The sequence below is a fragment of the Nicotiana tabacum genome, chromosome 12, assembly GCF_000715075.1.
Source record: "Nicotiana tabacum cultivar K326 chromosome 12, ASM71507v2, whole genome shotgun sequence".
NCBI classification, from domain to species: Eukaryota; Viridiplantae; Streptophyta; class Magnoliopsida; order Solanales; family Solanaceae; genus Nicotiana; species Nicotiana tabacum.
In genome coordinates this window covers 33,943,947-33,965,378 of record NC_134091.1, presented here as the reverse complement: position 1 = coordinate 33,965,378, position 21,432 = coordinate 33,943,947, and the positions used below count along the sequence as shown (strand labels likewise).

The 21,432-nt window shown below is 41.2% G+C and overlaps 2 protein-coding genes across 6 annotated transcripts; one reads left to right on the top strand and one right to left on the bottom strand.

Annotated features, from left to right (window-relative positions):
* Positions 1-563: 563 nt before the first annotated feature.
* On the top strand, positions 564-2,334 carry LOC107805445 (RING-H2 finger protein ATL54-like). The gene has a single exon (XM_016629493.2). It carries the CDS (start codon positions 815-817, stop codon positions 1,889-1,891), a length of 1,077 nt encoding a protein of 358 aa, XP_016484979.1. The 5' UTR covers positions 564-814; the 3' UTR covers positions 1,892-2,334.
* Positions 2,335-2,635: 301 nt separating this feature from the next.
* Positions 2,636-21,232, bottom strand: LOC107805446 (uncharacterized). 5 transcript variants are annotated; one of them, XM_075226325.1, is made up of 6 exons: positions 21,053-21,232; positions 8,225-8,271; positions 4,587-4,676; positions 4,327-4,466; positions 4,059-4,244; positions 2,636-3,513 (listed from the first exon to the last, which is right to left on the bottom strand). In XM_075226325.1, exons 2-6 carry the CDS (start codon positions 8,259-8,261, stop codon positions 3,142-3,144), a joined length of 825 nt encoding a protein of 274 aa, XP_075082426.1. In that variant the 5' UTR covers positions 8,262-8,271; positions 21,053-21,232; the 3' UTR covers positions 2,636-3,141. The 5 variants fall into 5 exon arrangements, with proteins under 5 accessions (XP_075082426.1, XP_075082427.1, XP_075082430.1 ...); XM_075226326.1 differs by having other exon boundaries at positions 21,025-21,222; XM_075226329.1 differs by having other exon boundaries at positions 8,205-8,271; positions 21,053-21,221.
* Between the last annotated feature and the right edge of the window lie 200 nt (positions 21,233-21,432).

The window sequence follows — 21,432 nt, the reverse complement described above, 5'->3', positions numbered from 1 at the left end:
GAGTAACTTCCTAGAAAATTATTATAATATAAATGTCTGAAATTATATCAAAATTTAAATATGTTGACCCTTCTATTTTTCGGGACAGAGCAACTAACTTATTACACGTAACAAAATTCTACCACTAATTAGTCTTGTATGCTTTGACTGTGTAACTAACAGTAATGTATACCATACATGAACCATTGTATGCAATAGAAAATGCTGATTAACTTTTACTTTTCCAGAAAATTGACTAGCAATAATGTCATACTTACCATAGGACAAAAACAAGCAGACTACAATATGGCTATGTATGTGAGTTGTGACAACTAATTAGGTCCAAGGTCAAATAATCTCGTGGAATTCAGCTCAAGTATAGTAATTTAGCACGGAATTTATCATTTTGTTTGACAAGTAAAATGCTTGTAATTCACTCTAGTTTGCTTCAAATCAATGTTTCCTAACTAAAAATAACAAAATAAATAACAACAAACCCGAAAAATAAAAAGATTGTTTCTGATAGACCCTTGGCTTAAGAAATTAATGTATCTCAACTATTCATGGAAAATTTTAAAATATTCCAAGGAGCCATCAACCTCATATATTCAATTGAATGAAAGCAAAAGACACTCTAAAAATCTTTATTCAAACCTTGGAAAATAACAGGCTTATCATCCCTCCACCTTGTTGACAACTACTCATTGAGAGAAAGAATTAAAGAACCTTGAAAATAAATCAAGAATCTCAATGACTACTCACCTAAATCTTCTTCTACCCAAAATGAAACTAACTCCATTATTGTTTTTCTAAGATCAAGAAACATTATCTATCAATGGCTATGAACACCAGAAAACTACTTCAAACTGCAAATCAATCCAAAGATTGTTTGTATTTTTGTGATTCAACATGTCCTGATAGTTGTTATCCATATGTAGACTTGGATTATTACACACCACCACCACCACCTCCGCCGCTGCCGCCGCCACAATTAAGTAGCAAACATCATCAGAATATATCACCTTATATTATCATCTCTGTTGCCTTATTTGCTAGCTTGTTTCTTCTTGTTAGCTACTATTTGATCATTGTTAAGAACTGCTTGAATTGGAACAGAAGAAGAAGTACCTCAGCACAAGGCTCCAATGAAGAATTTTTCGACGAAAATCGAGCTCCTATAATTGATCATCCAATTTGGTACATCAACACTGTGGGTCTTCAACCATCTGTTATTGATATGATAACTATTTTCAAGTTCAAAAAAGGGGATGGTCTGATTGAAGGAACAAACTGCTCTGTTTGCTTGAATGAATTTCAAGAAGAGGAGTCTCTTAGACTACTTCCAAATTGTAAACATGCTTTTCACATCCATTGTATTGACACATGGCTTAGATCACACACCAATTGTCCCTTGTGTCGTGCTTCTATCGAGCCGAATTTAGGTACTAGTTTCAGTACCAATGAAGAAAGGATGTTGGAAATTGATGAACAGAGAGATGATACTGGAGAAGTAAATAGTAACAATGAGGCCACAGATGGCGAGATTTGCGAAAATGCTGGTGAGCAAGAAGAGTTTTTGCAGATTGAGAGCCTGGGAACTTCAGCAAAAAAAGTTAATACCAAATGGGATAGTGTAAATGGAGAGGTACAAGGAATGAGGAGGTCTGTTTCAGTAGATTCTTCAATTAGTTTAAATATAGGACTTGGTATGTATATGTTGTCAAGAATGAGTAGAGGTGAAAAGGGATGTGTTGAAACAGCAAAACTGGAGGAAGCTGTTGGTGAAAATTCAAGTTCCATGGCATTGTCTCTGCATAAAGAACATGTTTTGATGAAGAGATCATTTTCATATGGTGGTAGGTCTTTCTTCTCAAGACATCATCGTAGCTCCAGTTCAGTACTTCCATTGTGAAACACCTTTAGTTTCTTTCATACAACATTAGCTAGGTCGAAGTTCAAGGCACATAACATCAGCTTTATGGTTCTGAAGAGGACCATTTATGAACCAAGAGGAAGATTGAGGATTTTGGCAACCATGATATCACAAGATATGACCCCATGGGGTTGTATTTGTATGCTAGTTTCAAGACGACTGAATTCTCATTGGTTTGCACACTGTTGTAAATGCATAATATAAACAAGTTTTTAGTCTCTAGTTAATTGCGGAAACAATCTTCTTCTTCTTTTTTCTTTCTACTTCCTCCCAGGATTGTATGTTGTAGTTGGTACCAGATTAATTAGTATCTGGAAGGACATGAATGAGCACTTTGCTGAGCAAGAAAGATGAGGTAAATTGGATGTATAATGTGGGTTGCATAATGAAATCTGGTTAACATTCTGCAATATTTTATGTTCTAATCTCCCAAGTTGATGGTCATCGGAAACATTGGATTTTGAGATCCTTCAGCGGAAAGTTGATTGCCTGCCTCGTCCAGTGAAGCTGCCCTTGGAATTGAAGACTCATTTGTTAGTTGTTACGAATCAATAGAAATTTTGTAGAATCAAATGGAAATCGAAAACAAATGGCAATTTAAATACATGGCAACCAGCAGCAACACGGGACACTTTGAACCAACTACTCCAAAATTTTATTGGAAGCAAAAGCACGTTATAAATCATTAACTGGCCCTGGATCCATCAGCAAGGGCTTCAACTCAATTCACAATAGGATTAGATATAAGGGTCGATCATAACAACTCTGTGTCCAAGCTCAAGGTTCAATTCTTCCTCTGAGCCAATAACCTTCATTGACTGCTATTAAGTCTACCCTCCATAATCTTTTTTTTTTCCATTTCCGGAGAACTATCCTGCAATACTTTTTAACTAGACGAGCCGACGAGGGGAAGAATCAGAGTCATCAGTGACTGAGTGAAAGAATGTTAGTGGACTAAAATTAGAAAAAAGAAAAAGGACAATAGATTACACGAACAGATTTCCTCATGTCAAGTCTCAGGTCACAAGAGAAAAGACCTCTTAAACCCTGCAGCAACATTTGCCAATGATAATATTCCCTTATGGCATCCTCCTAGAGTAAGGACAGACTTATAATCTAAGACAGGAAATTTAGGCTACCAAAATCCACAGATACTTCTTTCAACAAGAATGCCACAGCCTCTTTTCCACATCCTAACTGCCAGTATCTCCTGGAAGGTATGCTCTCAGTTAGTCTTCTCTCATACTATCTGGTTTCCTCTTTGCTTGCATTGCAAGACGAGCATCTCTCTCCCGCTCAAATTCTCGATAATCAGCACGTTCTAAGAAAGAAACCCTGTCTAGATACTGATTGGAACTCTTCTTGTAAGCATCCAGCTCGTCTTCCATGCCTTTATTTTCTTCCTTGAACCCCTCCCAGTCTTTCTTTGTCTTATCAAGCACACTGAGTTTCTGCTTCTTTTTTATTTGTTCAAGGATAATATCAACAGGAGAAGCAGACGCTACAGGGCCTTTGCCTTTTTCAGATGCTTCCGCAGAGTTGGCATCAACATATTTTTTTACTTCAACTTCTTCACCAGCAAAATCTCGTACTTCAGTGATCTGTAAAATTAGACTAGGTATAAAGAATGTGCAAGGAAAAAGGAGCTACAACAAATCTGAGAAGCATATGCACATCTTAAGAGTGATAATTATTAATCTAAAGTTCTCCATCAAGTGGTTCAGACGACCAACTGCTTGCAACCATTCTCACAAATTTCCTCAACCCTGTCCTTCTCTTCTGGTGCCTGGTGTTGTATTGATGATAACTATCAAACTTAAAGATTAAACAAACAAAAGTGAGCAGCAGTTTCTTTCTTTCTAAATTTTTCTTTGGGGTTGGGGAGTGGGATAAGTTACTTTAGTGACAACAGTATCAAGCATTCTTGCTCTTTGAGAAAAGTAAAAGAGATCTGTAAGCAAGTTTTGCATTCTCCACAGGTTATGTCACATAGAAAGAAAGTGAATCAGTAATAATGTACAGCCAAAAAAGCTCTAGCACCTGGCACTCTATGAGTGTATTACAACATTTGGAACCAAGTCTTCAGCTACAAAAATGAAAAGCTAGTACTGCACAAAAATATCATGAGCAAGAAGGCTAGACTTACAACTTTACCCCGGCCTGAAGAGGCAGCAGCTGCGGCAGCCTCCTTTACTGCGCAGAGAGCAGCAGCAGCAAGCTTCTTTGCCTCCTCGCTAGTTTCATTTTGAGTAGGCCTAAGACACTTCTCAGGCGTGCTTCTTTCAGGCTCTGATGTCTTCTTTTGGGACAATCCCAGTACTGTCATCCAACTCTGCCGAGATTGTTACACCACAAGTCCGAATAAAAACGGGGGCATATCTCACACGATTGTAAAGTAGAGGTCTTATACTCACAGAAGACGGCGGTTTTGATGATTTCTTTGAGGAAGTTTTATTTGATGCTGAAGAAGGCTTGTTTATTATGGAGTACAGGGTCCTCGTAGACACTCCTTTATTCATTTGCTGCCAAACAGCATCCACTCGAGCTTTCCTTTCTGAAAATAAAAGCATACAGATGAAAACATTGTTCTTGTGATCCTGGTCTCTTGGCAAAACCATAATGAAAATAATTGGGGGGAAATATCATGAATGACAGGAGCATCGGCATCTCCTACCGATTTCTTCGGGCTGCATTTGCATGTTAGGAACACATGCAGCATCTTGTTTGGACATCATTTGGAACCCATCGACATTCTCTAAATTATCTGAATCATGAGGCAAAGACATTTTCTCCAGATGTCAGCAGTACAGAATGAGAGAGCTCGACCTAGGGCATAATCCGTGACTTCAATATCTCATAGCAAGTATAGCACCAAGAGACAGAGTAATGCTTGCATTATAAATTAGAAGCAACATGTAAATAAAACCTGATGCCGAATCAGCCAGAAAAGAATTGGAGAACAGACAAAGACAAGGTGCTAGGAGAGAGGGAAACAAGATAGAAACTTCATTTAAGTGTTAAGGAGGATAGATGCATAATTACATATGCAGGATTCAGGAGACTTTTCCATTAAGGTTCTTTTTTACATTTTCTCATTTCAAGGAAAAAGGACAAGGTAGAGTTGTTATTCCAGGAGAGGAGACATCATCTAAGTTGCTCAGACACGGGTGCGGGTGTCCGACACGGGTATGGATTTAGAGCAGTGTTGTGAAGAGCGTGAAGCGAGGAAAAGCGAGAAGTGAGAAGCGAAGCGCTCGCTTTTTTGAAGTGAAGCGGCATTGTAAAAAAAAAAATTTAAAATAAATAATGTATAGACAACACATGTAACTGTAAGCAAATGTTCAATACTTCAATGTAAAAACTAAAGAGTAGTATCAATTAAAGCACAAAATGAGCATCCTATTCTTCTACAAGATAGTCAAATTCTTGTATTCCACTATCATTATTATATTGCTCGTCATCTTCTTCAACTTCTTCTTCATCAACTACGAAAAGGGCAGTATAACTGAAACAGCATTTCATCATTTTTATCACTGAAACAGTGCAAGAAAATGAAGAAGAAGAAGAAGAAGAGGAGAAGAATGAGAAAGAAGAACTGAGGGGGGAAAAAAAAATCGCCAACATTTCAATGCTATTTGGACGCTGAAACAGTGAAAGAAAAAGGAGGAGGAGAAGAAATCACATACCTGGACTAAACTTGATGATCTTGAAGTTGAAAAGTGTATAAAAGAACAGCTTTTTAAATTAAAAAGGTTGGCAGCCCTTTAAACCAGAGAAGCGCTTGCTTTAGTCGCCTCGCTTCGCATCGTCGCTTCTCGCTTTTTAGTGGGAAGCGACCGCTTTTGAATACCTGCTACGCTTCAGATAGCAGAAGCGGTGGTTGGGACACCTCGCTTCGCTTCTCGCTTTAAGCAAGGAAGCGCCCGCTTTTCACAACACTAATTTAGAGGTCGGATCCTTCGATATGTAAATTCTAAGATTCGGGGATATGGATCCTAGTACGTATTCGGGTGCGGGGATCCGTCTAAAAATAATTCAAAATAATAAAAATATTCTCTATAATATGAGAAATTTTGCGGAATACTTACGTATAGCTTGTAAGGTGTGAATTTCTTTTTTATTAAAAGATTGATTTCCCCGGGAAAAAAAAGATTTCCTAGATAAGGTATGCTATTTTCTTCAAATTTACCCTAGTTTTGGTTCTGATTTTGGGAATCAAATTGTATCTTGTCTCAAATTTTTCCGTCCGTCGTGGTCAAAGTAGCCAAATTATTTGATCAGATCCGGTACGGATCCCATACCCACACCCATAGTAGTGTCATGTCGACATGGGTGCGGCACCTAAACTGTCGTGTCGGAGCAACTAGGGTAGCATATGATCTTACTCGCCCACACCAAGGATTGGAGGTGAATCAAAACAACCAAAGCGAATTACACGCAACAAGCTTATGACGCATATGGGTAAGCACAAAAACATACTAATAAGAAAAAGGTTTTTTTTATGAAGTAAGGGAATTTCATTAAATGGCATCAAGAAGATGCAAAGCAAAAATTACAACATAAAGGGATTGTCTGCTCATATACAAAAAATATTACTACTTTCTAACATATACATGTATAGGTATCATTTTCTAATAATATTACTGCATGTTCATCTAGAATTTTCCATGTAAAACAAATTCTTGTGATAATGAACAGAAAAAAAGGGGTTAGATAAGAGAATAAAGGAGCTAAGACAATCAATGTAGTTTTAGACTAACAGTAAGCCATGCGAATCTGCTTATTCATAGTTTCCTCTTCCCCATTGCAGTTCTTTTTTATTTTTCCTCTGATATTAAAAATCTCTGACAAAATGCCTGTTGATTAATCGCCAAGAATGGTAGATGCAGTTATCTCAATAACTTGTTCATTCTATTACAAGATTATGAAACCATGACACATGATTTTAACCAGACAAACTGAAATGTCATTTCTCGCTATTTACTGTTAATATCCTTTCTGGCACATTTTTTTATTCCTTTAATAAGATCTAAAGACAGTTGTTTTCTGGTATTAATAATTTGATGAATGAGAAGCTTATTTCACTCATATCAAAGTTGAGTCTACCATAGCTCCACAGCTCCTGGGAAACTCGAAAAACATGTGCATGCTCTATTGACAATTTTGTCAATGTAAGGCAAAGAATAGGCATTAATCCAGTACTAGGTGATAAAACTTCCTCAAAAAGTTAGACAAAATCCTTGTGATTTATAGGCAAAATCCATTACAGCCCCATGGATGTAACTTGGGTAAGAGGGCAGTATTACAGCAATGAGGAAGTATGGATTATGGTTATCATGACATGAAATAGTGATAACTGTTCTTGGTTAACAACACATGCTTATCCTATGCTTGGAACATTCAATCTACAATTAAGAGGGCCAGACCAGCTTGTCTTCTACTGTAACCCTTTCTTTCTTTCATTTTTGTTAACTCTACTGTAATTACACATTGCAAGTTTATTTTTTCTTTTTGCTTCAACAAGATAGATGACCACATAGATTTTATAGATTTCACAGACTAGCTGCTGCATACTGCATTACTTACAGCAGATAGTAACGTTAATCTGCTCCTCTGATAAAGAGTCGACCCAAAAGAACGAATGGGCTTTCACAACAGTAGGAAACTATAACAAATATGATGACACGACATAGACTTATCAACATCACTGCTATATTTCCATTAATATCTTTTTAATTTGCCAATAGGTTAAATGCCTGACAAACAAACATAAGCCATCTTTGACTTTGAAGTCACATTGGACCATACACAAATGCTGCACTGGTCATATGAAATAGTAGAGGGCTGATTAGGTTAGACACCAACACTAAACAGATTAGCTGGAAAGAATATCTTCAGAACAGTAAATTTAGGATTTAGCTACATATATCCATACTGATTGTGTGAAGCTTCCTCCAATTCCCAATGCCAACAATAAAATCTCCAAACTCATCTTATTGCAAAGACTTAATATTAAGTTAGACATAATAAGAGCATAATTTCACAAAAGTCAGCAGAACCTTAACATCTTATGCAAAAGCAGGTCAGCTAGTTTTGTATGAGTCCATTAAAACTAAGTAAAATTCAAGTGACCAGTTGCGACATTTAAAATAAAATAATGAAATGCTAGCAGAGGAGACAAACGTGAAATGAAACCCGAGAAAATTATGTAAATTCTAAAGAGGAAATGCCAAAGGTCATGTCCTCGTTAGAAGATAATTGATAGAATTGACAAGAGGGAAAGGACAGGTACATTAAATAAAAGTATTTTACTTTGAACAAGCTGGGCTTCCGCAGTCAATTCAGCCATATTGCTTAACCTGTTCAATCAATTCATAAACCATAAGAACAGCATCAAATTACCTAAGATTGAAATGGAAAGAAGAAGGCGGAAAGGAGTGTAATAGGAGAAACACATGTTCAAGTGAAAAAGAGAGAAAATATATCTTCACCGAAAAAAGTAAAACCAAATACCCATTGGGAAACACTGATAGTCTCGGGCAATTCGTTAAGGCATGAATAACATAAACAACCTAAACTGCACTATGTAAACGTTACCACCCTTCACTTTGTTTCATAATGATAAATCCCTCCCGGAAAATTTTGAGGGACTTCACACTCCAAAATAACTTGATATGACAGGAACATAGAATAAGATCAATGCAAGTTAAGTGGTAAAAAATAAAAACATCTAAATATAAACAAAGATTTTCCCTGTAAGACGAACATCACAATTCAGCCACTTCAAAAAATATAACTATAGGTGAACATCGGTTACAGTCATCAACTGCATGTTAACACGATAAGGGACATGAATGACAATGTTTTTTACCTTGGTAGAAATTAATGGTGTATTGACGTTGTACTAGACCTCGTAAGATGGGTTAACTTCACTTACTATAGACCCCCTTTACAGAATGGGGAAGGGAGAAACTGTGGGCATTTGAAGCTTAGAGATACCAGCATTCAGTGTTCAAAGGCACGGAACTTCAAGAAAGGCACCAAACTAAAGTGCAAATATAGCATTCAAGATATCAAGTTTACATCACACTAATCAAGTGAACAACCAATTTAAAATGTAAGATAATTTACTTTCCAAAAGATAGCACATGAAAAGCCTAGCAGGCTACAGAATTCCAGCAGAAAGATACAGCAAAATTCAGCAGAAAAAAACATAAATTCAAATTTTTTCCAGCACAATAAAAATCAGAGCTTTATCATATTACTAGCCATAAAAATCATACCAATACAAAAGTTGTTTTAGTTTTACCTGTACAGATTGCAACAACAACAACATACCCACTATTATCCCACGCCGTGAGGTCTGGGAGGGTAGTGTGTACGCAAAACTTACCCCTAACTTGTGAGGATAGAGAGTGTATACGGTCGAAATAGATTTCGGCCTTCACTCGTCCGATCGAGTTCGAACGATGATCTATCGAAGTAAGATCCCGAAGATGGAACAAACTAACCTAGTTCGATATCATTATCAAGCTCGAATCCAAATCGAACCATGATGCAGAGTAGATCTATCATGCTTATAATCCAGAGACCAACCAACATTGACCTCGAATCAATTCGAGAGCTCGAGCCAGGATCGGGCTTGAACCAAGATCAAGAGCTCGAGTCGAGATCGAGCTCAAACCAAAATCGAGCTCGCAGACAAAAGCCGTTGCAATCCCACTAGAGAGAATCTTGGCAGAAATTGTGGAAAAGCTGGCTTATCATGGGTCTCCCACTGAATGTTTATTTTATTATGCTTAGAGCCAAATCCCTCCACTATAAAAGGGCTTGGTTACTATTTCTGTAGGACAAGTTTATTTCTCAGGCTTACATTGTAATAAAAACGCTATATTCTTCTACAGTAAAAAAATTATTCTTTCAGATTTTTTAAATTGATTCTATTTGTTGAGTCCTAAGATTCATTTTTCCTTACAACCTTATCTACTTCGCATTCTCTGCAATCCATATTTACATTTCTATTTATCCTTACAATTTGTATAAGTTACACCACATATCCTCGGAACTACGTATAAATTCAACTCTATCCATTTTTCGGGTAAACAGTTTGGCGCCCACCGTGGGATCGAGGATAACAGTGGTTATTTGATACAAATCTGAAAAACCACGCCATTGTGCTTTGCGCTTATTTCCGAAAACATCTTGAATTTCGGATCAGCTACGAATAACCATCAATCAAATGGCTTCACCAATCGATAACGGGGCCGCTCTTCAAGACGAAAACAACAACTTGACACCCAGTACTGAAAGACCACTTGTGAACACCGTTGGAGCTCGAATCGGAGCGCCAATTGATATCAATTCGCATGTAGCCATTGAGGCGAACCTACATGCTGAACCCGAGAATAGCATCCATGGTGGAACTCGGTCTGCGGTTCGAGATACTCATAACGTCGAGGAAAACGGTGTTAGCTTGCGTATGATTTTCGAAATGTTGCAAGCCCAACAGGCAGCAATAGCCCAATTGCAAAGCCAAACCCAGCTACAAAGCAGGCCGGAGCCCAATCCACCCCGAGAAATCACCCACAGAACAGAACCATCCATAGTGAAGTCAAATGAGCAAGAATCGGGGACTACTCCCAAAATTGCTAAATTGCTCAAGGAACTCACAAAGCGAGTCGAAGCCAACGATAAAAAAGTAGAAACTTATAATTCTAGGGTCGATCAGATCTCGAGAGCTCCACCAATGATAAAAGGGCTGGATTCGAAAAAATTCATACAAAAGCCTTTTCCCTCGAGTGCGGCCCCAAAACCAATCCCCAAAAAATTCTGTATGCCCGAAATTCCCAAATATAATGGTACGACAGATCCTAACGAACACGTCACCTCTTACACATGTGCCATCAAGGGTAACGATTTGGAGGACGATGAGATCGAATACGTGTTGTTGAAAAAGTTCGGGGAGACCCTCTCGAAGGGAGCAATGATCTGGTATCACAATCTACCGCCAAATTTCATCGATTCTTTTGCCATGTTAGCAGATTCGTTCGTAAAGGCACATGCTGGTGCCATAAAGGTTGCAACAAGGAAATCAGACCTCTTCAAAGTTAAGCAAAGGAGTAATGAAATGCTGAGGGAATTCGTATCCCGATTTCAAATGGAACGCATGGAATTGCCACCGGTCACAGACGATTGGGCCGTACAAGCTTTCACCTAAGGGTTGAACGAGCAAAGTTCGACAGCATCACGTCGGTTGAATCAAAATTTGATCGAGTATCCAGCAATAACTTGGGCAGATATACACAACCGATATCAATCAAAAATTAGGGTCGAAGATGACCATTTGGGAGCTCCGTATGGACCCGTGCATCAGAACAGGACAGCTACTAAAAACCAAAGGGAGATCGACAGAGAACAAAGGTCGAACAGAGACCGATATCAACCGTACGTCGCAGATCGGATGAACAACGGTTCAACACGCAATACAGTTCGGAACAATCGAAGGATTGATCGAGGGCAAAATTCTCGGGGACTTATGAGCAAGAGCGGCTTTGATAAATATGCCGACCCTGTAGAAGCACCACGGTTATCAGAGTATAACTTCAGCGTTGATGCATCCGCCATCGTGTCGGCTATCGGACGCATCAAAGACACTAAATGGCCTCGACCCATGCAGACCGATCCTGCCCAAAGGAATCCCAATCAAATGTGCGAATATCATGGCACTCATGGCCACAAAACGGAAGATTGCAGGCAACTAAGAGAGGAAGTAACCCGCTTATTTAACAAAGGGCACCTTCGGGAATTTCTGAGTGATAGGGCGAAGAACCATTTTAAAAACAGGGATTTCGGCAAGCAAAACGAGCAAGAAGAACCGCAGCACGTCATTCACATGATCATCGGCGGCACCGATACCCCTCAGGGACCAGTGCTTAAACGCACTAAAACATCGATTGTGAGGGAAAAGCGATCTCGAACTCAAGATTACGCACCCATAGAGACTTTGTCCTTCGATGATGAAGATGCAGAAGGAGTCATTCAACCTCATAACGATGCACTGGTAATATCCGTACTCATGAATAAAACTAAAGTTAAGCGTGTGTTGATCGATCCAGGTAGCTCGGCCAACATCATCAGATTGAAGGTCGTAGAACAAGCTCGTCCTGCAGGACCAGATCGTACCCGCAACTCTGGTTCTAAACAGATTCAATATGGCATGTGAAACCACCAAAGGTGAGATAATCCTACCAATAAACGTGGCCGGAACCACCAGGAAACGAAGTTTCACGTGATCAAAGGCGGCATGAGATACAACGCCCTTTTCGGAAGGCCATGGATCCACAACATGAGAGTTGTACCTTCGACCCTACACCAGGTCCTCAAATTCCCAACATCGAGAGGTGTCAAAACAGTGTACGGAGAACAACCGGCCGCAAAAGAAATGTTCGCCGTCGAGGAAGCGAAATCAATATCCTCGCCTTCGCCAATAAAGGGATCGGGCTCAGAAGGAAAACGGGACGCCAAATAGCAATCACAGATGTCGGCTTCAACCCAGCCAGATAACCAAAAGATCGAAGAAGATGATGATCAAAGGGTCCCTCGATCTTTCATGATTCCCGATGACTCCGACACCACCAAATCAACAATTGAGGAACTAGAGCAAGTCACACTAATCGAGCACTGGCCCGAGCGAAAGGTATACTTGGGAACGGGGTTGAGCCCCGAACTCAAGAAGAAACTTGTTCAATTTCTTATCGATAACATTGATTGTTTTGTCTGGTCCCATTTAGATATAACAGGGATCCCACCGGACATAACGACGCATCGGCTGAGCTTGGACCCTAAGTTCAGACCGGTGAAGCAAAAGAGAAGACCCCAGTCCGAGGAAAAGCACGCATTCATAAAGGACGGGGTAACCAAACTTCTCAAGATAGGGTCCATTCGGGAGGTGAAATATCCCGAATGGTTAGCCAATGTAGTTGTAGTGCCTAAAAAAGGGAAACAAACTTAGAATGTGTGTGGACTATAAGGATTTGAACAAAGCGTGCCCCAAATATTCCTTTCCGCTTCCCAACATCGATCGCATGATTGATGCCACGAGATCCTCACATTTCACGATGCCTAGGGTATAATCAAATCCAGATGAACCCGGAGGACCAAGAAAGGACTTCATTTGTCACCAAATATGGAGCATATTGTTATAATGTGATGCCCTTCGGGCTAAAAAATGCAGGGGCTACTTACCAACGCCTAGTAAATAAAATGTTCGAAGAACAAATAGGTAAATCAATGGAAGTTTATATTGATGATATTATAGTTAAGTCCCTGCGCTCAGAGGACCATTTGACCCATTTGCAGGAAACGTTCGAGATTTTGAGAAAATACAACATGAAGCTCAACCCCGAAAAATGTGCTTTCGGGGTCGGTTCGGGTAAGTTCCTCGGCTTCATGGTGTCAAATCGGGGAATCGAGATTAACTCCGATAAAATCAAGGCCATCGAAGACATCACCATCGTGGACAGCATGAAAGCTGTACAAAGGCTAACGGGACGGATTGCAGCCTTAGGCCGATTCATTTCGAGATCATCAGATCGAAGTCACAAATTTTTCTCTCTACTCAAAAAGAAGAACGATTTCGCTTGGACCCCGAAATGCCAACAAGCATTAGAGGAACTAAAACGATATCTATCGAGCCCACCACTACTTCACGCTCCAAAAACAGACGAAAAACTTTGCTTGTACTTGGCAGTATCGGAAATCGCCGTAAGCGGTGTCCTAGTTTGAGAAGAGCAAGGTACGCAATTTCCCGTTTATTATATAAGTCGGACCTTAGGAGAAGCAGAAACTAGATATCCGCACCTAGAAAAATTGGCACTTGCACTGATAAGCGCCTCTAGAAAGTTAAGACCATACTTTCAATGTCACCCCATATGCGCATTAACCACTTACCCGCTTCGTAATATTTTGCACAAGCCCGAACTATCAGGCCGATTGGCCAAATGGGTCGTCGAACTCAGCGGGTACGATATCGAATATCAACCCCGTACGGCCATCAAGTCTCAAATTTTAGCAGACTTCGTGGCCGATTTCACGCCAACCCTCATACTCGAAGTCGAAAAAGAACTCCTGTTGAAATCGGGTACATCATCGGGGGTATGGATCCTTTTTACGGACGGGGCTTTGAACGTGAAGGGGTCCGGGCTAGGCATAGTTTTGAAACCACCCACGGGTAGCACTATTAGGCAATCTATTAAAACTACCAGGTTGACCAACAACGAGGCCGAGTATGAGGCCATGATTGCAGGTCTCGAGTTAGCTAAAAACTTGGGAGCAGAAGTCATTGAAGCCAAATGTGACTCCTTGCTGGTGGTAAGTCAAGTAAACAAAACCTTCGAAATTCGAGAAGATAGAATGCAACAGTATTTGGATAAACTACATGTCACTTTGCACCATTTCAAACAATGGACGTTACAGCATATTCCACGAAAGCAAAACAGTGAGGCTGATGTACTTGCAAATTTGGGATCGTCGGTCGAGAAAGGTGACTTGAGCTCGGGGACTGTCGTTCAACTCTCAAGATCAGTAATTGAAGAAGGTCACGCCGAGATAAACTCTACAAGCTTAACCTGGAATTGGAGAAATAAGTATATTGAATACTTAAAGAGCGGAAAGCTCCCATCGGACCCTAAAGATTCTAGGGACCTACGGACTAAAGCTGCTCGATTCACGTTGGCTTCGGATGGAACGCTATATCGAAGGACATTCGACGGACCGTTGGCAGTATGCTTGGGTCCGGGAGATACCGATTACATCCTACGGGAAGTGCACGAGGGCACTTGTGGGAATCACTCCGATGCCGATACATTAGTTCGAAAAATAATCAGAGCAGGGTATTATTGGATCGATATGGGCAAAGATGCGAAGTAATTTGTTCGAAAATGTGACAAATGTCAAAGGTTTGCGCCAATGATCCATCAACCCGGAGAACAACTTCACTCAGTCCTATCCCCATGGCCGTTCATGAAATGGAGAATGGATATCGTTGGCCCTCTGCCATCGACCCCAGGTAAAGCCAAATTCATTTTATTTATGACTGACTATTTTTCTAAATGGGTTGAAGCGCAGGCGTTCGAGAAAATAAGAGAGAAAGAAGTTATAGACTTTATCTGGGATCATATCGTATGCCGATTCGGGATACCCGCCGAAATAGTATGTGACAATGGGAAACAATTCGTTGGCAGCAAAGTAACAAAATTCTTCGAAGATCACAAAATAAGAAGGATATTATCAAACACCGTACCACCCCAGTGGGAACGGACAGGCCGAATCAACGAACAAAACTATCATTCAAAACCTAAAGAAGAGGTTGAACGACGCTAAAGGAAAGTGGAGAGAAATCCTGACCGAAGTCCTTTGGGCATATCGGACAACGTCAAAATCCAGTACGGGGGCGACCCCATTCTCCTTAGTATATGGGTTCGAAGCATTGATACCAGTCGAAGTCGGCGAACCCAGTACCAGATTTCGATTCACGATGGAAGAATCAAAGAACGAGGCTATGAATACCAGCCTCGAATTATCGGACGAAAAACGAGAAGCTGCTCTCGTCCAATTGGACGCCCAAAAGCAGCGAATCGAAAGATATTATAATCGAAGAACCAAGCTCCGCCATTTCAAGCCCGGGAACTTAGTATTAAGGAAAGTCACCATCAATACCCGAAATCCGAACGAAGGAAAACTAGGACCAAATTGGGAAGGACCATATCAGGTTCTCGAGAACGTCGGAAAGGGATCATACAGGCTCGGCATTATAAACGGCAAACAGCTATCAAGCAATTGGAATGTGTCACATCTAAAACGATACTACTGCTAAGGTACGACCATTTCATATTCATTTACAAAACTGACCACTGCAGAAGTCCGAACAAAAGCTAAGATGGATCCTTCGCCTGAAAGCACGCGTTGCACTCTTTTTCCCTTAGACCGGTTTTATCCCAAATGGGTTTTTCGGCAAGGTTTTTAATGAGGCAACCAATGATCGTGCTGCACTTACAACAGTATCCGAGGCCTCTGTACAATTGACCTCGAATACTGGGGGGGCATTAGCCCTCAAATATATCAAGTTCTGATGCAAGAAAGTTATTTCGCAACAACGTGGCTCCAATAGGAAAAGTTGTAAGAGCCAAAATGGTCAAAACGAACCATGCTCATGTAGTTGGCCCGAACCCAGACGCGAAACATGAACACATGTATAATGACTTGCAAAGAAAGTCCTCCTCTTTACCGATATCTTATATCCAAGAAAAATTCCTCTATTTGGAGATTTATTATGCAACCAGAATTAAGATAAACTCGACCACTAAGCCTACGGGATACTTTTATTTCGAGTTCGAGCAAACACTCACTCGACCATTACGCCTACGGGCTACTTTTATTTAGAGTTCGAGCAAACATTTACTCGACCATTACACCTACGGGCTACATTACTTCGAGTTCGAATCATTCACTCGACTAAGCCTGCGGGTTACTTTTATTTCGAGTTCGAGCAAACACTCACTCGACCATTACGCCTACGGGCTACATTACTTCGAGTTCGAATCATTCACTCGACTAAGCCTACGGGCTACTTTTATTTCGAGTTCGAGCAAACACTCACTCGACCATTACGCCTACGGGCTACATTACTTCGAGTTCGAATCATTCACTCGACTAAGCCTACGGGCTACTTTTATTTCGAGTTCGAGCAAACACTCACTCGACCATTACGCCTACGGGCTACATTACTTCGAGTTCGAATCATTCACTCGACTAAGCCTACGGGCTACTTTTATTTCGAGTTCGAGCAAACGCTCACTCGACCATTACGCCTACGGGCTACTTTGATTTCGAGTTCGAGCAAGCACTCACTCGACCATTATGCCTACGGGCTACTTTGATTTCGAGTTCGAGCAAGCACTCACTCGACCATTATATTTCTTCGAGCTCGAATCATAGACTCAACTAATAAGCCTAAGGGCTACATCGCTCCAAGTTTGAGTAAGCGCTCGCTCGGTTACAGAGGCTACGAAGTCCAAATTTGATTAAGTTGTTTAAATCCTTGTGAAAACATTCATAAGGCGTGAATAAAGTCCTCACAAGATAGAAAACAAAAACAGAAGCAAGTCGGCAAAAAAGGGGATATATCTATATACAAATTTATCTGCATGGTTGATTACAACGTAAAAACTAAGAACTAAACTTCTCGGTCAAGAGCGGTCTCTTCTTTATCAGGCTCCCCCCGTTCTCGGATCCGCTCTTGCTCCCATCATCATCATCATCGCCATCAAAAACAAGAGCTTCAGCATCAGCTTCGAGTTCTTTGGTCCTTTTTATCTCTTCAGCGAGATCGAAACCACGAGCATGGATCTCCTCGAGGGTTTCCCTTCGGGATCGGCACTTATCAAGTTCGGCGACCCAATGTGCTCGAGTATCGGCGGACTCGGTTGCCTCTCTTGCTTGGACTTGGGCAGCTTCAGTATCGACCCGATAGACGGCCACGAGTGCATCCGCATCGGCCTTTGCCTTTTCGACATCAGATTCGGCCTTGGCAAGTACAGAGGCCAACCGAGCCTCAAGCTCCTCTATTCTTCTTGCTTGAACCAGGCCTTTTTCCTTCATTTTCTGAAGTTGAGTTTCGGACGATGATAACTGGGCTCGAGCAGTTTCTTTCTCTGCAGCAAAGCGGTCTATACCTTCTTTCCACCGCAAAGAATCCGTTTTTATCACGTCGACCTCCTCACGAAGCTTCCCGATCATCTCGATTTTTTGCTGCAACTGTGAGACCGAAATGTTAGCTATCGTTCCGGTATCAAGCCCATAGGCTTTCAAAAGTATCATTACCTGCTCAGACAAATCGGTCTGATCTCGATAAGCCTTGGCTAGCTCAGCTCGGAGGTCTTTTATTTCTTCTCTCTGCCCTAAGGAAAGTCTAAAGGAGTTCCTCTCATCAGTAGCCCGGGTCGGCCTCGTATCGATGCAGCTCATTTTGGGATCGAGAACATGCTTCTCGATGAACTGCCGCTGCCTACAAAGAAACAAGCTAAGTTAACGAAAAGTGAACATAAAGGTAGTACCAACAAAATAATTTTAAAAGCTCACCTGATTCAAAGCCTGCCGCAATCCGTGAAAAAGATCCGATTCATCACCAGCACCGGCAACGCCCTCAATGCCGGTAAACAGGTCACGAAAGGAATCTTCTTCATCGTGAGGTCTGTCTAGATCGAGGGCTCCCAGAGCTTGGGCTTCCCGAATCACCCCTACGGTAAAAGCAGGAAAGGTAGGCGAATCCTCGATTGCTGCTGCCCCAAATGAATCGCCTGGAGCATTCTCCTCGGTTCGAAGGGGTTCGAGGGCCCCTTCGATCATATCCCCTGCCCGTTGACTCCGATGAGATGCGTCTTCGATATCCGATAGTTCGGGGACTCTACCCGAATCCTTCTCCGGTATATCCTCAGTTCGAGGCGGAGCCTCATGAAGCATCATCGATCCAACCACCGATGAGGCGTCGGTGGTTCTCTTCATTCGGACCGCCAGCACGGACTCATCGTTTTCTTCTTCTTCTTCATCTTCATCCCTTAGGCGCAGAACAGATTCCACGGTCAAAGGAATGGCATTCTTGTTCGGCTTACGACCCATCCTCTTCTTCGGTTTTGGATCTTCGGGAACGGAGGCTCTTTTCCTTTTATTTTCCTTCACCGGCTTTGGGACAGAGGCCGAAATTTCTTCCTCGTTGGACAAGGGCCTCAAAGCCGTGTCTTTACCCAAACCTGCATATGGAAAACCTTAATAAAATGTTTTGAAAACCACCTCGTTCGAATCATCAAAGAGTACGAGAAATGGGCTTACCATGATATTTGGCCTCCCACCGACCCTTTGATAAATCACGCCATGAGCGCTCGGCGTATGTGGAGGTCAAAACAAGAGCTCGTACCCAGTTCTTGAGATCGGGAACTGCTCCGGGCATCCAGGGAACCGCTACATCACAAAAGGAGGAGTGTCGATGAGAGAAGAAATGAAAGAACAAAGTAGAAGTAACAGTAGGATCACACTTACGTTTCATATTCCACTCCTCGGGAAAGGGCATCTTTTCAGTCGGAATCAGGTCCGAAGTCCTTACTCGAACGAACCTGCCCATCCAACCCCGGTCCCTGTCCTCGTCAATACTCGAGAACATAGCCTTGGTAGCCCGACGCTGAAGTTTTATTAACCCTCCCGAAAAAGTCGAGGACGGTATAATTGGATAAGATGGTCGAGGGTGAACGGCATCCCCTCGATTTTGCTCACGAAATATCGGATCAGGATAACGATCCGCCAAAAGGAAGGGTGGACCTGGCCTAGGGTTATTTGGTATTGACGACAGAAATCAATGATAACTATCGAGGGGACCCAACGTGAAAGGATAAGAATACACATTCAAAAACCCTCTCACGTGCGAAGTGATATCTTCGTCAAAAGAAGGAATCATTATTTCTTTTTTATCCCAATTGCAATCTTTCTTTAGTTGTTGGAGGTGCTTCTCGGTTATCGAACATATATACCTCGATACCGGTTCACATCGACCAGGGACCGATGAGCCTTTATCAACCTTGAAATCAGAAGTAAGGACGCAGGCCCCGGGAACGCATTCCTCAGGCCGTGGTTCTGCCGGCGTATCATCGGCGGCACACTGTGAAGATGAAGCTTTCTCTTTCTGAGGAATGGTTTGTGACGTTTTCGCCATTTTCGAGTTCAGAAGTAAGGAATAGAGAAAAGTGACAAAGATTTGGTAGAAGTAAAGAGGGGCTTTTGTAGAAAGAAATCACAGATTTACTGGTAAGTTGGAGTGTACGAAAAAGGACTTGGGAAATTTGGAAGATAGAAGATGTAAAAGTGGTAAAGGATAAAAGAAAGGGTTATTTATAGGTTCAAGCGATGGTGGTTCAGTATCAGCGGTGGCCGACCACCGCCTGACATGCATTAAATGCCTTGAAAGACTAAACCGACGGGACAGCTACCAGATACGTCATGGTCGAACCCGATGGAAACGTCAAGTTATAATCCGATCGAGCCGTTAAAAAATCATATCGTTTCTCACCACATTCTTTCTGAGAAATGAGGGGACTATCTGTATACGGTCGAAATAGATTTCGGCTTTCGCTCGTCTGATCAAGTTCGAACGATGATCTATCGAAGTAAGATCCCGAAGATGGAACAAACTAACCTCGAACCCTGGGGGGCCGATCCGTGTCGAGTTCGATATCATTATCAAGTTCGAATCCAAATCGAACCATGATGCAGAGTAGATCTATCATGCTTATAATCCGGAGACCAACCAACATTGACCTCGAATCAATTCGAGAGCTCGAGCCAGGATCGGGCTTGAACCAAGATCAAGAGCTCGAGTCGAGATCGAGCTCAAACCAAAATCGAGCTCGCAGACAAAAGCCGTTGCAATCCCACTAGAGAGAATCTTGGCAGAAATTGTGGAAAAGCTGGCTTATCATGGGTCTCCCACTGAATGTTTATTTTATTATGCTTAGAGCCAAATCCCTCCACTATAAAAGGGCTTGGTTACCATTTCTGTAGGACAAGTTTTTTTCTCAGGCTTACATTATAATAAAAACGCTATATTCTTCTACAGTAAAAAATTGTTCTTTCAGATTTCTTAAATTGATTCTATTTGTTGAGTCCTAAGATTCATTTTTCCTTACAACCTTATCTACTTCGCATTCTCTGCAATCCATATTTACATTTCTATTTATCCTTACAATTTATATTAAGTTACGCCACATATACTCGGAACTACGTATAAATTCAAGTCTATCCATTTTTCGGGTAAACAGAGAGGTATAGACCATCGGCTCAGAAAAGTACAAGCACACAAGAAGGGACAAAAGCACCAGTACAGATTGCAAATGGTAATAAAATTATTTAATTTACCAAAAGAAAAAGAAGTCATACCAATGCAGGAACAGACGAACAGAAACCCTAAAGACTTATTTCAAAGCAATACAAAAAAAAGGGATTGAAGCAGAAAAGCTGAAAATAAACAAACCAATGGGAGCAAAAGAGCAAATTCACTCAAGAAATTTTACGTGATAAGCTTTGCGAGAGAAAAGAAACCTCGAAGCAATCGTGTACGGGAGGAGGAAGAAGGTGAAAGCTTTCAAAAGTGGCCGACTTGCACCCGATCTTTGTATATATATAGCTCCTGTGAATCGAAAGGTCTGTCGAACCGAACAGGGATCCAGTGACCAAACCGGTTTGTATCATACCAATTACCAAGTTACCAACAGTCAACAGATATTATTTTGTTCGCGCACAGGGTGAAAAAACTTATCTTAAGCAGAGGTCAGCCCAGTAGTATTAGGCCATTTGTAATAAAAGCCCATACGTACTTGCCAGGTGATGGACCTGATGGCCTTTGAGTTAAAAGTTTGAAGAATTAACCCAATTAGTGGCTCACTCTACCAGTTAAATTAAAAATAGCCGATTAATATATA